The sequence below is a fragment of the Girardinichthys multiradiatus genome, chromosome 21 (assembly GCF_021462225.1).
Source record: "Girardinichthys multiradiatus isolate DD_20200921_A chromosome 21, DD_fGirMul_XY1, whole genome shotgun sequence".
Lineage (NCBI taxonomy): Eukaryota > Metazoa > Chordata > Actinopteri > Cyprinodontiformes > Goodeidae > Girardinichthys > Girardinichthys multiradiatus.
In genome coordinates this window covers 3,463,905-3,477,041 of record NC_061813.1, presented here as the reverse complement: position 1 = coordinate 3,477,041, position 13,137 = coordinate 3,463,905, and the positions used below count along the sequence as shown (strand labels likewise).

General features: G+C 41.2%; 1 protein-coding gene across 6 annotated transcripts in view; it reads right to left on the bottom strand.

Moving 5' to 3' along the window:
• Positions 1-13,137, bottom strand: part of trdmt1 (tRNA aspartic acid methyltransferase 1) — a 132,175-nt gene that overhangs the window by 106,185 nt on the left and 12,853 nt on the right. For 4 of the 6 annotated variants that reach the window (XR_007035687.1, XM_047349261.1, XM_047349263.1 and 1 more), the window contains one exon: positions 2,202-2,278. Coding sequence is in view for 5 of the 6 variants with exons in the window: in XM_047349261.1 (XP_047205217.1) it covers positions 2,202-2,278 (77 nt within the window). In the remaining variant the exon portion in view is untranslated. Of the gene's footprint in view, positions 1-2,201; positions 2,279-11,980; positions 12,087-13,137 lie in introns of all 6 variants that reach the window. The other 2 variants (XM_047349264.1, XM_047349262.1) reach the window with 1 other exon arrangement.

Here is a 13,137-nt window from a genome sequence, read left to right as displayed (position 1 = left end):
CGAATGCACTGAGAGCATTGTACTTGGTGGCTAACCGTATTGCTAATGTTAAAAAGCCATTCACTATTGGTGAAGAATTGATCTGGCCCTCTACTGAAGACATCTGCCATGAACTTCTAGGAGAGGCTGCTGTTAAAAAGATTGCACAGGTGCCTCTGTCGGTTAGCACCGTGACTCGGCGCATTGAAAAAATAGCAGAAGACATTGAGACACAATTGTTGGAGAGGACTAATACATCACCATGGTTGACGAATCTACAGATGTTGAAAACAAGGCAATACTACTTGTGTATGTGCGATATCTTTATCAGGAGGATGTGCATGAGGATATGTTATGTGCACTATCGTTGCCCACCTACACCACCGCCACAGAACTGTTCAAGTCGCTGGATGGTTATATATCAGGAAAACTGAAATGATCCTCTTGTGTCGGTATATGCACAGACGGAGCTGCTGCCTTGACCGGACGGCTGTCTGGTTTAACTGCTCGGATTAAAGAAGTTGCACATGAATGTGAATCTACACCTTACAAGTGTATCATTCACAGGGAAATGCTGGCAAGCCAAGACATGCCACCAGAATTGAACAGCGTATTGAATGATATTGTTAAAGTTATTAATCACGTCAAAGCACAATCCCTTACCTCGCGCCTGTTTGAGCAACTTTGTGAGGAGATGGACGCAGAGCACAGACGGCTTCTCTTATACACAGAAAAAAGATGGTTAGCCCGAGGGAAATCGCAGGCCAGAGTGTTTGAATTACGAGAGCCACTGAAAAGATTTCTCTCAGAAAAGAAGTCACAGCTGGCAGCACATTAAAGTAACAAGAAATGGGTCGTAAAACTGGCTTACCTGTGCGACATATTCAACCAGCTAAATGAACTCAATCTGTCACTTCAAGGAAAAATGACAACTGTCTTCAAGTTGGCAGATAAAGTAGTTGCATTTAAAGCCAAATTGGATTTATGGGGACGGCGTGTGAACAGAGGCATATTGGACATGTTTCAAACGTTAGCGGGGATTTTGGGTGAGACTAAGCCCGAGCCGTCATTCTCCTAGCTGGTGCGCGATCACCTGTCCTTGTTTTTAAAGGAGTTTGAGCGCTACTTCCCAACCACAAAAGACCAACGAACTGGCAAGGAATGGATGCGCGACCCATTTGTCAACAAACCAGGTGAATCTAGCATGTCTGTACAAGAAGAAGATCAGCTGCTGGAGATTGCAAATGACGGCGGCCTTAAAAGTATGTTTGAGACAGCAACTCTGCCGGTGTTCTGGATTAAAGTCATGACAGAATACCCTGAGTGTGAGATAGCATATAAGCCACGCGAAATTCTTAATCATATTAAAAGTATGTCCTCAGGCCAAGGTCTTGGGCATATGTACAAAGTACACAATCTATCAATCCGTTATGCAGATATAAACTTTTAGTGCCTATAGCGCCTATATGATTCAATGTGTATCAAGCTAAATGTATAGGCACAATAACTCATCCTCTATCAGGATCTCTGATCTTGTTTGGAAATCATGAAATATGGTAGACATTTGCATAGCAAAAAGTCTAGTTAGCCAGAAGTGGGCGTGGCCAATTACAAAGTGATGCAGAATCGTCCAAGGAACATGGGGATGTAAAGCTTTGTAGTGTGGGACTTACGGTTTGAAAATTATAAACCCAAAGGCATTGTCATACGTAACAGTGCCCCCTAGTTATTAGGGGATCTGAATTTGTGTTTCTCAGTAGCAGTTGTGATTCCCTACTAGGCTGCTATGTCAGTTTTTTCCAAGCATTTTCTGCTTCTTGTGGCCAACGACTAAGGAAACGAAAATAATAGGGATCCCTGCTCCGCTGGGAGCAGGCGAATGGCCATGCGCTGCATGGCCTTCGCTCATTCTTGCGGGCTTGGAACCCTAATAATAATGAAAAAATGAAGCAAAAACAATAGGGATCCCTGCTCCCTGCTCCCGCAGCCTTGGAACCCTAATAAATATACAATGTGAATGGTCATTTGCCGCATGCACCTGGTCTGGCCCATCAAATGCAACAGAAATGAGTCTTTTAAACCATTTGTGGAATATTGTCAAGTTGTAATGAAATACAACCAATTAAAGTTATTCAAATTAACAAGATTATAATGCACACTGCTACTAAGTTTAGTACACTCTAATATGACTTGTTTGTAAAAATATTTTAAAATTCACCTACCTGGTAAAAGGCTGGCAGGGAGGGCTCATCATTATCATATCAAAAGATAGCTTGTTGAAGTCGTCAAGTGGTATACCCTTAAACAAATAAGAATATTGTTTTAACGAGGCTTGATCATAAAGAAAATATAGTATCTAAACCACCAAAATATTACTTGTACATACCTACAGTAAATGTTTAAATCAGGTAAAAATCAATGTCAGAGACAGCACTAAAGTAATGGATGAACATTTGCCATATTTCACTCATCAAAACTCAAACATTATTTATATATCACTTTTCATTCAACCAACTGTTGCACACAGTGCTTGACAGAGGGTAAAATAACAGTCACTAGAGACACATATTGTAAAACTAAAGTCAGACAAAACAAATTCTATGATTGATAAGATGGGGAAGAATTAAAATAGAGAAATAAAACAATCTGTTTTAAGGAAGAAGAAAAAAAACTGAAAAAGAAAACAGTGTGGGAGCAGATTAATACCAAACAAGTCAGGTTTGATGATGGAAAAAAGGTGGACAAGCTGAAGAAAATCACACATCCATAAACAGCTGCATAAAGCTGTATGTTATTGTGGAAGGATGGCAGCTTTGGCTCAGCTGGAGGATATCGCCAATGGAAGAAGTTGGACGGATTGTTTTTTTTTCCACAGATTGTACTATCTTCTGGCACATGATGATGCATGGCTTATCAGCCAGTTTAGATTGCCAATGACAATTCATTTGGAGCTCTGCATGGAAATGGCCTCAGTGTTAGAGGGAAACAGAACCACTGGCACCAGTTCAAGTTCTCACTACGCTGTGGTCCTTTACACCGGAACTTTTCAGATGGAGCTGATTGACAGGTCGGGTATTTAACAGTGATCCCTGAGCCGGGCCATGCCAGCCATGTGGGACGGTCTCATCTGTATGCTGCTCAGGTATAGAAAATCCCCTAAACTGTGACTCTCACTTGGAGTGAGGAGCTGATTTCTGAATGTAATCAGAGCTATGGACTGCTTTCATAATGCCATAAGGGCACCAGCTGTAAGTAAATATGCATTAGTGAATAGAAAGCATTTTCATTCAATATATGTGCAACCTATGTGATGCGCAAATGTCTCACTAATGCAATGGCAAGATGGCCTCCTTAAATCATAAATCCTTTATACTATGAAATGAATTATAATTAATTTAATTATAAAAGTTGTGTTGGGAACAAACCTTGCGTGATGGCTAGGTTCTAGGTAATGTTTTATTTTTTAAGTTATGTCCTGAATGGTTGTAAAGATTTAAAGTACTTCACATAGGAAGACTGTCACCGCCCACACTAATAGAAAGATGAGTGGCATATTCACGTCATTACAGTGATCAGCATGAGCTATGAATGAGCTCAGTGCAGCAGCTAGACAGCACCGTTTGGTTTGGATACACATATTGTAGAACTAAATGGGTATGAGCCGACAAACGTTTCATTTTCAGGAAGGTTTGAATCACTGATGTCATTCAAGTAGTTGTTAGTTTGCTTTAACTGACTACATATAGCCCATGTGGTGTGTAGGCATAGTCTCAGCGTTTTTCTGCTTGAAGGACTGTCATAGCACCGTTGCCATGGTTAGTTGGACACGTGGTGGGTGCCTTCCAATCTCAATGTGTGTGGACATGACCAACGTGTCATGAATATGCATAGAGCCTGGCGTTCCCAGGCCAGCCGAGAGACATAGTCCCTCCAGCGTGTCCTGGGCCGTCCCCTGGGCCTCCTCCCGGTGGGACGTGCATGGAACACCTCCCGAGGAAGGCGTCCAGGAGGCATCCGGTATAGATGCCCGAGCCACCTCAACTGGCTCCTCTCGATGTGGAGGAGCAGCGGCTCTACTCCGAGCCACTCCCGGATGGCCGAGCTCCTCACCCTATCTCTAAGGGAGTGCCCGGCCACCCTACGGAGGAAGCTCATTTCAGCCGCTTGTATCCGGGATCTCGTTCTTTCGGTCATGACCCAAAGTTCATGGCCATAGGTGAGGGTAGGAACGTAGACCGACCAGTAAATTGAGAGCTTTGCTTTTCGGCTCAGCTCTCTCTTCACCACAATGGACCGGCACAGCGCCCCCATTACTGTGGCAGCCGCACCGATCCGTCTGTCGATCTCCCGCTCCATTCTTCCCTCACTCGTGAACAAGACCCCGAGATACTTAAACTCCTCCACTTGAGGCAGGAACTCCCCTCCAACCTGAAGAGGACAAGCCACCCTTTTCCGGTCGAGTACAATGGCCCCGGACTTGGAGGAGCTGATCCTCATCCCAGCCGCTTCACACTCAGCTGCGAACCGCCACAGCGCATGCTGTAAGTCTTGGCTAGAGGGGGCCAGCAGGACCACGTCATCTGCAAAAAGAAGAGACGAAATCCACTGGTCCCCAAACCAGACCCCCTCCGGCACTTGGCTGCGTCTAGAAATCCTGTCCATAAAAGTTATGAACAGGACCGGTGACAAAGGGCCAACACTGTTTATAGTGGGGGCAGGAGACTGCTGACCTCGACTGAGGACATTATCGGGCGGTGGAAGGAGTACTTTGAGGATCTCCTCAATCCTGCCATCACGCATTCCCTGGTGGAAACAGAGGCTGGGGACTCGGGGTTGGACTCTTTCATCACCCAGGCTGAAGTCACCGAGGTGGTTAAAAAGCCCCGCGGTGGCAAGGCTTCGGGGGTGGATGAGATCCGCCCTGAGTACCTCAAGTCTCTGGATGTTGTAGGGCTGTCATGGTTGACACGCCTCTTCAACATTGCGTGGCGGTCGGGGACAGTGCCTCTGGACTGGCAGACTGGGGTGGTGGTCCCCCTTTATAAGAAGGGGGACCGGAGGGTGTGTTCCAACTACAGGGGGATCACACTCCTCAGCCTCCCTGGTAAGGCCTACGCCAGGGTATTGGAGAGGAGAGTCCGACCGATAGTCGAACCTCGGCTTCAGGAGGAGCAGTGTGGTTTTCGTCCCGGCCGTGGAACACTGGACCAGCTCTATACCCTCTACAGGGTGCTCGAGGGTTCATGGGAGTTTGCCCAACTGGTTCACATGTGTTTTGTGGACCTGGAGAAGGCATTCGACTGTGTCCCTCGTGATGCCCTGTGGGGGGTGCTCCAGGAGTATGGAATCGGGGGCCCTTTATTAGGGGCCATCCGGTCCCTGTACGAGCGGAGCAGGAGTTTGGTCCGCATTGCCGGCACTAAGTCGGACCTGTTCCCAGTGCAACTTTATTAGAGTTTCCAATAAAGTTTCTTTTATAAATAGCGTTTTATAAAAAGCGTTAGCCGTAAAGTTCCACTTGTGAAAGTACATCTGTTGGGATTCTTCTTGCCACTCGCTCAACAATTCAAAGTGCTACTCTGGCGGAAAGGACGTGGTAAAATAAAAAATATATTTTGTTCCTCATAAATCTTTGTAATATTTGTAATTTCTGATGAATTTATAATCTACCACATTCTGTTATAATTTGTGTAACTCTTTTTACATAATAAATACTTATGATAAACTTTTAAATAATCTTTTTTAATAACAGTTGTGATCATCTTGCTGGGGATTTTCTCAGACTTTATTATTCAACCTATTTTGCCCTTTTATTCACATATCAACAAGAGTTAAAGAAAAAATTGTAACATTAAAGATTATATACTTACCAACTGTCAGTTAGTGACATCTTATTTTCTGACTTGTCACACCAGGTTTTTGTGCAATCGGATACAGTTTATTATTCAAATTGGTTAAAACATTTTCTGTCTAAGGAAACCCATCAGATTGCATCGAGTCAGTGACTTGCACCATTCCCTCCTCCCGGATGAGCATGTAGAGACCGTGGGCAGTCACTTGTATTGACTTTGCAGCAATTTTTTATACCGAGTATGCATGTAGCGACAGTGGAGAGGAAAACTCCTTTTTAAAAGGAAGAAACCTCCAGCAGGACCAGACTCAGTGGGAGCGGCCATCTGCCACGACCGACTGGGGGTTTGAGAGAACAAAGCAGAGACACAAAAAGAACACGGAGGCAATGATCCAGGAGTACTTTCTATGGAAAGGAAAAGTAAAATGTTAATGGCTGTAGCACTTTTAGTGGCTTCATATAGGAGAGAAAGACAGCTAAGTACATGAACTCTAGGCCAGTTTTCAAGTCTAGACTATGAAGGAGAGCACATACAGTTAGTCACAGCAGAAGCTCAGCCAGTAGCTATGTCTAGGAGAGAGAAGTTTAAACACTGACAGACAGGGAGTATCATCTGTAGAAGGTGAGCATTAAGTTGTTGGCAGCAGCAGCTGAGCCAATGTCCCCCTCCAGGAAGGTGCCACAACTAAACACAAAGCCAGGTCAGCTTCTAGAAAGAATAAAAGAGAGAGAACATAAAGTTCAAAGCTGAAATAACAGCAAATAATGCAAAATTTGAGAATTGGATGAGAATGTAGCAGAGAGGGTGAAAGTGGTCATTATGTCCTCCAGCAGCCTAAGCCTATAGCAGCATAACTACAGAGATATCTCAGGATATCCTAAGCCACTAAAACCTAAAATATTAAAGAATGCTTCCCAGTAAGACATGGAAAAATATGTATGAAGAAATTAATACAGATATTGCATGCTAAAAGTTTAAGAAATTGGTCAATGGACGTTTTCATGTTTTCAATTCATCTTTTACTAAGAAAAATAGAACTTTAAGCAAGCCATGGTTCAGTTTCTTTAATTATTGAAGTAAAGAATACTCATTCCATGTACAAATGCTTGAGGAACAAACATATTCAGTGTAAAAGATATGACAAAAATAAATATTTGAGACAAAAATCTTATGCATCTTCTAATGCTAAAAAGCTACATGGAAGGCATTAAATGAGTTGATTTCTGAAAGATAAATTTAAGCTATTGTCAGTGTTTTATCAAAACAAAATGTATTTTCCATTTTCCTTTTATGCATAACATTTAAGTACTTTTTAAATATAGATCTTGATCTGGCTAGTGTGTTTTCTTGTCATACCAATACCATACCATACCATACCACTGGATTTTATAATTAAACGCTTTTCAATAGTATCTTCTTGTGACCCCTTTCTTTTTCAAGATATAAGAAACAGAATTAATAAATAAAGAAGTTCTGTAGGCGGCTACATTGATGGTTCTGAATTTCTTATAAAAAAGGTGAAAGTATCAATTTTCGACTGCTTCATTAGTATTTTTCTTTGTCTTTAAAGCCACAGGACTTAGAAATTTCTCAGGTGATTGATTTAATTTAAAATGTAAAAGCATCAGTATGTTTTTTTACAAAAAAAAATCGTATGGATAGCCGCGCACTTAAACTTTGAAATCTCAAAGTCCTTTATTACAGAAATTGTTTCTATTTATTTTAACATGTTAGTCAAGAACATGATCTCCATAACAGATTGGTCGAGGCCCACGTTCACAACTGCCATTGGTGGTGGAAATTGGGCAACTGTTAGTCAGCAAAGAAGAAGAGGAAGAAGAGGAGGAGGACATGTCCATAGGGAGAAAGAGAAGAGGAAAGGCAAGAGTCTAGGACTGAGACTAGGGACTTTGAATGGGAAATTCTAATTCAATTAAATTTCAGAAATACTTCTCAAAGGGAAATTAAATATTGTTGTAGCTCATAGTATTCAGGTTTCTTCAAAGAACCATTGGAGATGATGATGGCTGTGGCAGATCTGAAGAAACCTCAGACTGAAGATACTCGGTGGTTGTACGTAGGGCTGGGCGATATGGCTTAAAAATAAAATCTCCGATTGTTTTATACCAAATCCGATTAATCGATTTAGTTTCCTCTTTCATTTCATGAAAACAAATTTGAGAAATAATTTTCAGAAACTTGCTTTTATTTCAATCATCCATCTTGAAGTTGACCTGACTTCAAATCTCAACTAAATACAAGCCGTTAAACATGTTTGTAGAACAAGATGCAGGCCATTTACCAAGATGGAAGGCCCTGCCATTGTTAATACTGAAAATACAACAAAAAATGCCTGTGATATTATACATTAGCTAGTTTCTCAGTTTCGAGTATACATTTCAAAACAAGCTTAACTTCACTTGTTTAACTTCAATAACTAGCTTAAAAAATAAAAGAATATATTAAAAGTGCCTTGTCTTAGGGTAAAAAACGTTTCCCTTTTAGAATATTTTGACAGTATATTTTCTTAAAAAGAAAGTCAACACTGTATGCCATTATCAAAACATATTAGTTCCTTTTGGAACTAATATAGTGCAAAATAAAATTGCATTAGATTTCACAAAAGTTTTAATAAAATATAGCTTATGTATACAAAACAGTATTTCAATAAATCCCTGATACAATCATGGAAAAGATTATTACACCATCCTTAATTTCATTTTCTAAATGTACAATACAGACCGAAAGTTTGGACACACCTTCTCATTGAAAGAGTTTTCTTTATTTTCATGACTATGAATATTGTAGCTTCACACTGAATGCATCAAAACTATGAATTAACACATGTGGAATTACATACTGAACAACAAAGTGTGAAACAACTGAAAATATGTCTTATATTCTAGGTTCTTCAAAGTAGCCACCTTTTGCTTTGATTACGGCTACGCACACTCTTGGCATTCTGTTGATGAGCTTCAAGAGGTAGTCACCTGAAATGGTTTTCACTTCACAGGTGTGCCCTGTCTGGTTTAATGAGTGGGATTTCAAGCCTTATAAATGGGGTTGTTTTGTGCAGGAGGTGGATACAGTACACAGTTGATAGTCCTACTGAATAGACTGTTAGAATGTGTATTATGCCAAGAAAAAAGCAGCTAAGTGAAGAAAAACGAGTGGCCATCATTACTTTACGAAATGAAGGTCAGTCACTTCGAACAATTGGGAAAACTTTGAAAGTGTCCCCAAGTGCAGTCGCAAAAACCATCAAGCGCAACAAAGACACTGGCTCACATAAGGACCGCCCCAGGAAAGGAAGACCAAGAGTCACCTCTGCTGTGCACAATAAGTTCATCTGAGTCACCAGCCTCAGAAATCGCAGGTTAACAGTAGCTCAGATTAGAGAACAGGTCAATGCCACACAGAGTTCTAGCAACAGACACATCTCTAGAACAAATGTTAAGAGGAGACTGTGTGAAATCTGTGCTTTGGTCTGATGAGTCCAAGTTTGAGATCTTTGGTTCCAACCACCGTGTCTTTGTGCGGCGCAGAATGTAGTTTATGTCCAAAGCACTGGAGGTTTGGCCACCCGATGTCTTTCAGAGCTTTAATAATGTTGGTGCCTCTGTCTGTTGTCATACAGATGAGTCAGTCTTCGGAAAGGTTCCAGGAGTTCTTTTAACCCCTCGGCAATGACCTGACTTTTGTGATCATCGGGAAAGTAAGCTGTTTGCAGGCAGATACTTCGTAGAGCCCAGTCATCATCGACAAAATCCGCAGTCAAACTCAAATATGGCTCCATTATCCGACTGGACCACAAGTCTGTTGTGGCAGAGGAAAAACTTATAGCCGCCAGCTCTGTTACAATCCTTTCTCGTGTGCAGTTGTACAGGTGGGGCAAGGCAACTTCAGCAAAATATTTCCAGCTAGGTAGTACATACCTTGCATCTAAAGTTTTCAGCAGGTGAATGAAGCCAGACTTTTCCACTGTATAAATAGGCACAGTATCTTTGGCAATAAACAACGCAACAGCATCCGTGATCGCTTTCCATTGGGCCCCAGTCTTTTTCTAGGGAACGCAGTATGAAAATGATTCCCCTAAGGTGGGTTGTCTCTTGGCAGGATTTGTGGTCTGTTTCTGTCCTGAGCTTTTTGTAGAGAGAAACTTTCCCCAACTCCACTGAGTGCTTCTGTTTCACATATTGAAATAAATTCGTAGTGCTTCCATCTTTAGTAGCAACAGGGTTAAAACAGATTTTACAATGTGCTGTGTGTTGCTCCAAGTCCGTGGTCGCGAAACCGAACCAGTTCCATATAATTGATGAAGTCGTGTCTTTGTTGGGAACAAGGTCTTCCTTGCTAGATGCCATTTTTGGCGTTTCTGTGAGAGACAGGTCTACTGACGTCACTCAACTACAGAGGCCCGAGGAGTTCACTGGCGCCACAGAAACAAATTCAGATTTCCCAAAAATTAAATCTTCATTAATTGCAAATTCGAATTAATCAATAAAATCAATTTATCGCCCAGCCCTAGTTGTACAACAGTCTATTGAAGAGGATGTTCCGGGTTCTCCATAATGTTCTTTATTTTATTAAGAATCCTTCTTTGCACAATCATTTCCAGAGGTTCTAGAGGAGTCCCCAGAACAGAGCCAGTCATGGCTCTGATGCTGCTACCCCAGCAGATGATGGCAGAAGAGATCGCACTCCCAGCAACAGACTTATGAAGATATGGATCATCTTGCAGCGAATACTGATGGAACTACGCTTCCTCAAAAAGAACATTCTGCTTTGTCCCTTCTTGTAGACTGCTTCACAGTTGCATATCCACTCCAGACTGTTGTCCAGGTGAACACAGAGGTATTTATACTCCTCCACCACCTCCACTTCTTCTCCCATGATGGAAATGGTGTCTGACCTATTCCTGTTTCTCTTTAAACTTACAATCATTTCCTTTGTTTTATTCATGTTTAAGATGAGATTGTTTCTAAACCATGCAACAAAGCGGCCTACCAGGTCCCTGTACTCAGCTTCTTGTCCATCTCTGATACACCCAATGACTGCAGTCATTTGAGTATTTCTGCAGATTACTGGAGTCTGTCTTGTACTAGGAGTCTGAGGTGTACAGAGTGAAAAGGAATGGTGAGAGTACATGTACGGCAGGTACCAGGTTCCTGCTTGCTGAGTCCAAACTTTAGAGAGAGATTGAGAAAGCTATCCATTTGTCGAAACTATGCCCCACAGACCAGTCATTGGTATTACAGTTCTGTGTGGGATAATGTTCTACGCAGGATAGGTGGGTGCACTGTCTAAATCTATTTTCATGTTTGGATCTCTAACTGCAAGACGCTTTAGGTATCTTTACAACAAAATATAGATTGTATTGGATTATCAGTCAAAGAGAACTCTAGTCCCTTCCATTTGGCCTCAGAGGATTCTTGACACCAAAGTACACCAAAGTTTATGTCTTTTAATTTTCCAAACAAACCTTGGTATATGTTTGTCCTATTCTCTAAACAGTGTCAATGGAACCTCTACTGGCAAGGCAGTAAATAAATACAATAGTTTCTCTCACCATTCCTCTTCCCCCTCTACACAAATGTGACGCGCCACGGGAAAACCAGGAACAAGGTGGAAGAGCACAAACGGAGAAAATGAGGAAAAACCGTTAATTTCTGAGAAAATAGTGATTTTCGTTTTATTGCAAAATGTGCAATTGAAATTATGAAGTATCCACTCAATTCTTTAAATGACAGTTTTGGAGGTTTTAAAATGGTACATTTTATGTTTAAACTCTGCTTGTTTTCAGCCTAAAACTCAGCCAGCTTGTATTTACATTTTGGGGAGGGGAAAAGCCTCAGATGATGAAGCGGAAGATGATAGCGACTGCATTACTTTGGAGAACATTCCTAGTTTGCAGCTGTCTTCAACCCAAGATGAGGATGACAAAGAAAGCTTTGGACTGGTGGCTGAGGAGCTAGAACGTAAGATATTAGAAGCTATTGCTATCACAACATTGGAGGAAAACAGAGACAGTGAAATGGAGAAGATACGTAACTTTGACTTTAAATGCTATGGAAGAAGAAAGGAGAACTCTTCACTTGGGACACAGTCCTGTAGCTGCAAACTTTCACCAGAGCTCATGTACAACTTACGGATGGATTCTTTATCAGCAGAAAGGGAGTGGCAGGACATGAGAATAATCGGACATCTTGAAGCAAACCGGCGTACAGTAGAAACTTCAGCAATGACCACATCCACCTAGAAGACACCAAGGAAAAGAAAACACGCCAGGACAACCTATTCCATTGGGGGCATCGAAGTCTGCCGGAATACCTTTCAGTTTCTCATGGGGTGAGTTTCATAACTTTTTTTAAAACTATTATGATGCATCATACTGTAAATAAATCATGTACTGAAGCGGACAAGTCAAATATTAAAATTCACTTGAGTGGGGTTTGTGTTTGTATTTTTAATCAAAGCTTGAGGTTGTGTTTTTTTTCTTCCCCCTGCGCTGGGTGATCGGTGGTCACAACAACAGTTTTTTGGCTAGCCTAGATACACGTTTAGCCGGACAATCACTGTATCCCATTCTGAGTCTGAGATCAACTTCGTATTCTTCCATGGAGCAATGACAAGGTCTCCCATTTTTCAGTCAATTGTACAAACATTGACACATACACACATATGTACATTAACTTGACTAAATTGTATCAATGACTTTGGGTTATTGCAGAGATTACGTCAGGGCATTTTAAGCAAAACATAATGGGTTGTAAAAGTTCCCCCACTAAAACACAGACAACAATGGCGACTTTAAATGTACTTAAATCTTAAAATGTTCATGTTGGAAGTTATTTTACATCCATCACTTTTATCCAGTGCTATACATCTGCTGTATCTTTTTTGCTATTTTTACTTCATACATACATACATACATACATACATACATACATACATACATACATACATACAGGTCCTTCTCAAAATATTAGCATATTGTGATAAAGTTCATTATTTTCCATAATGTAATGATGAAAATTTAACATTCATATAATTTAGATTCATTGCACACTAACTGAAATATTTCGGGTCTTTTATTGTCTTAATACGGATGATTGTGGCATACAGCTCATGAAAACCCCAAATTCCTATCTCACAAAATTAGCATATTTCATCCAACCAATAAAAGACAAGTGTTTTTAATACAAAAAACGTCAACCTTCAAATAACCATGTAGAGTTATGCACTCAATACTTGGTCGGGAATCCTATTGCAGAAATTACTGCTTCAATGCGGCGTGGCATGGAGG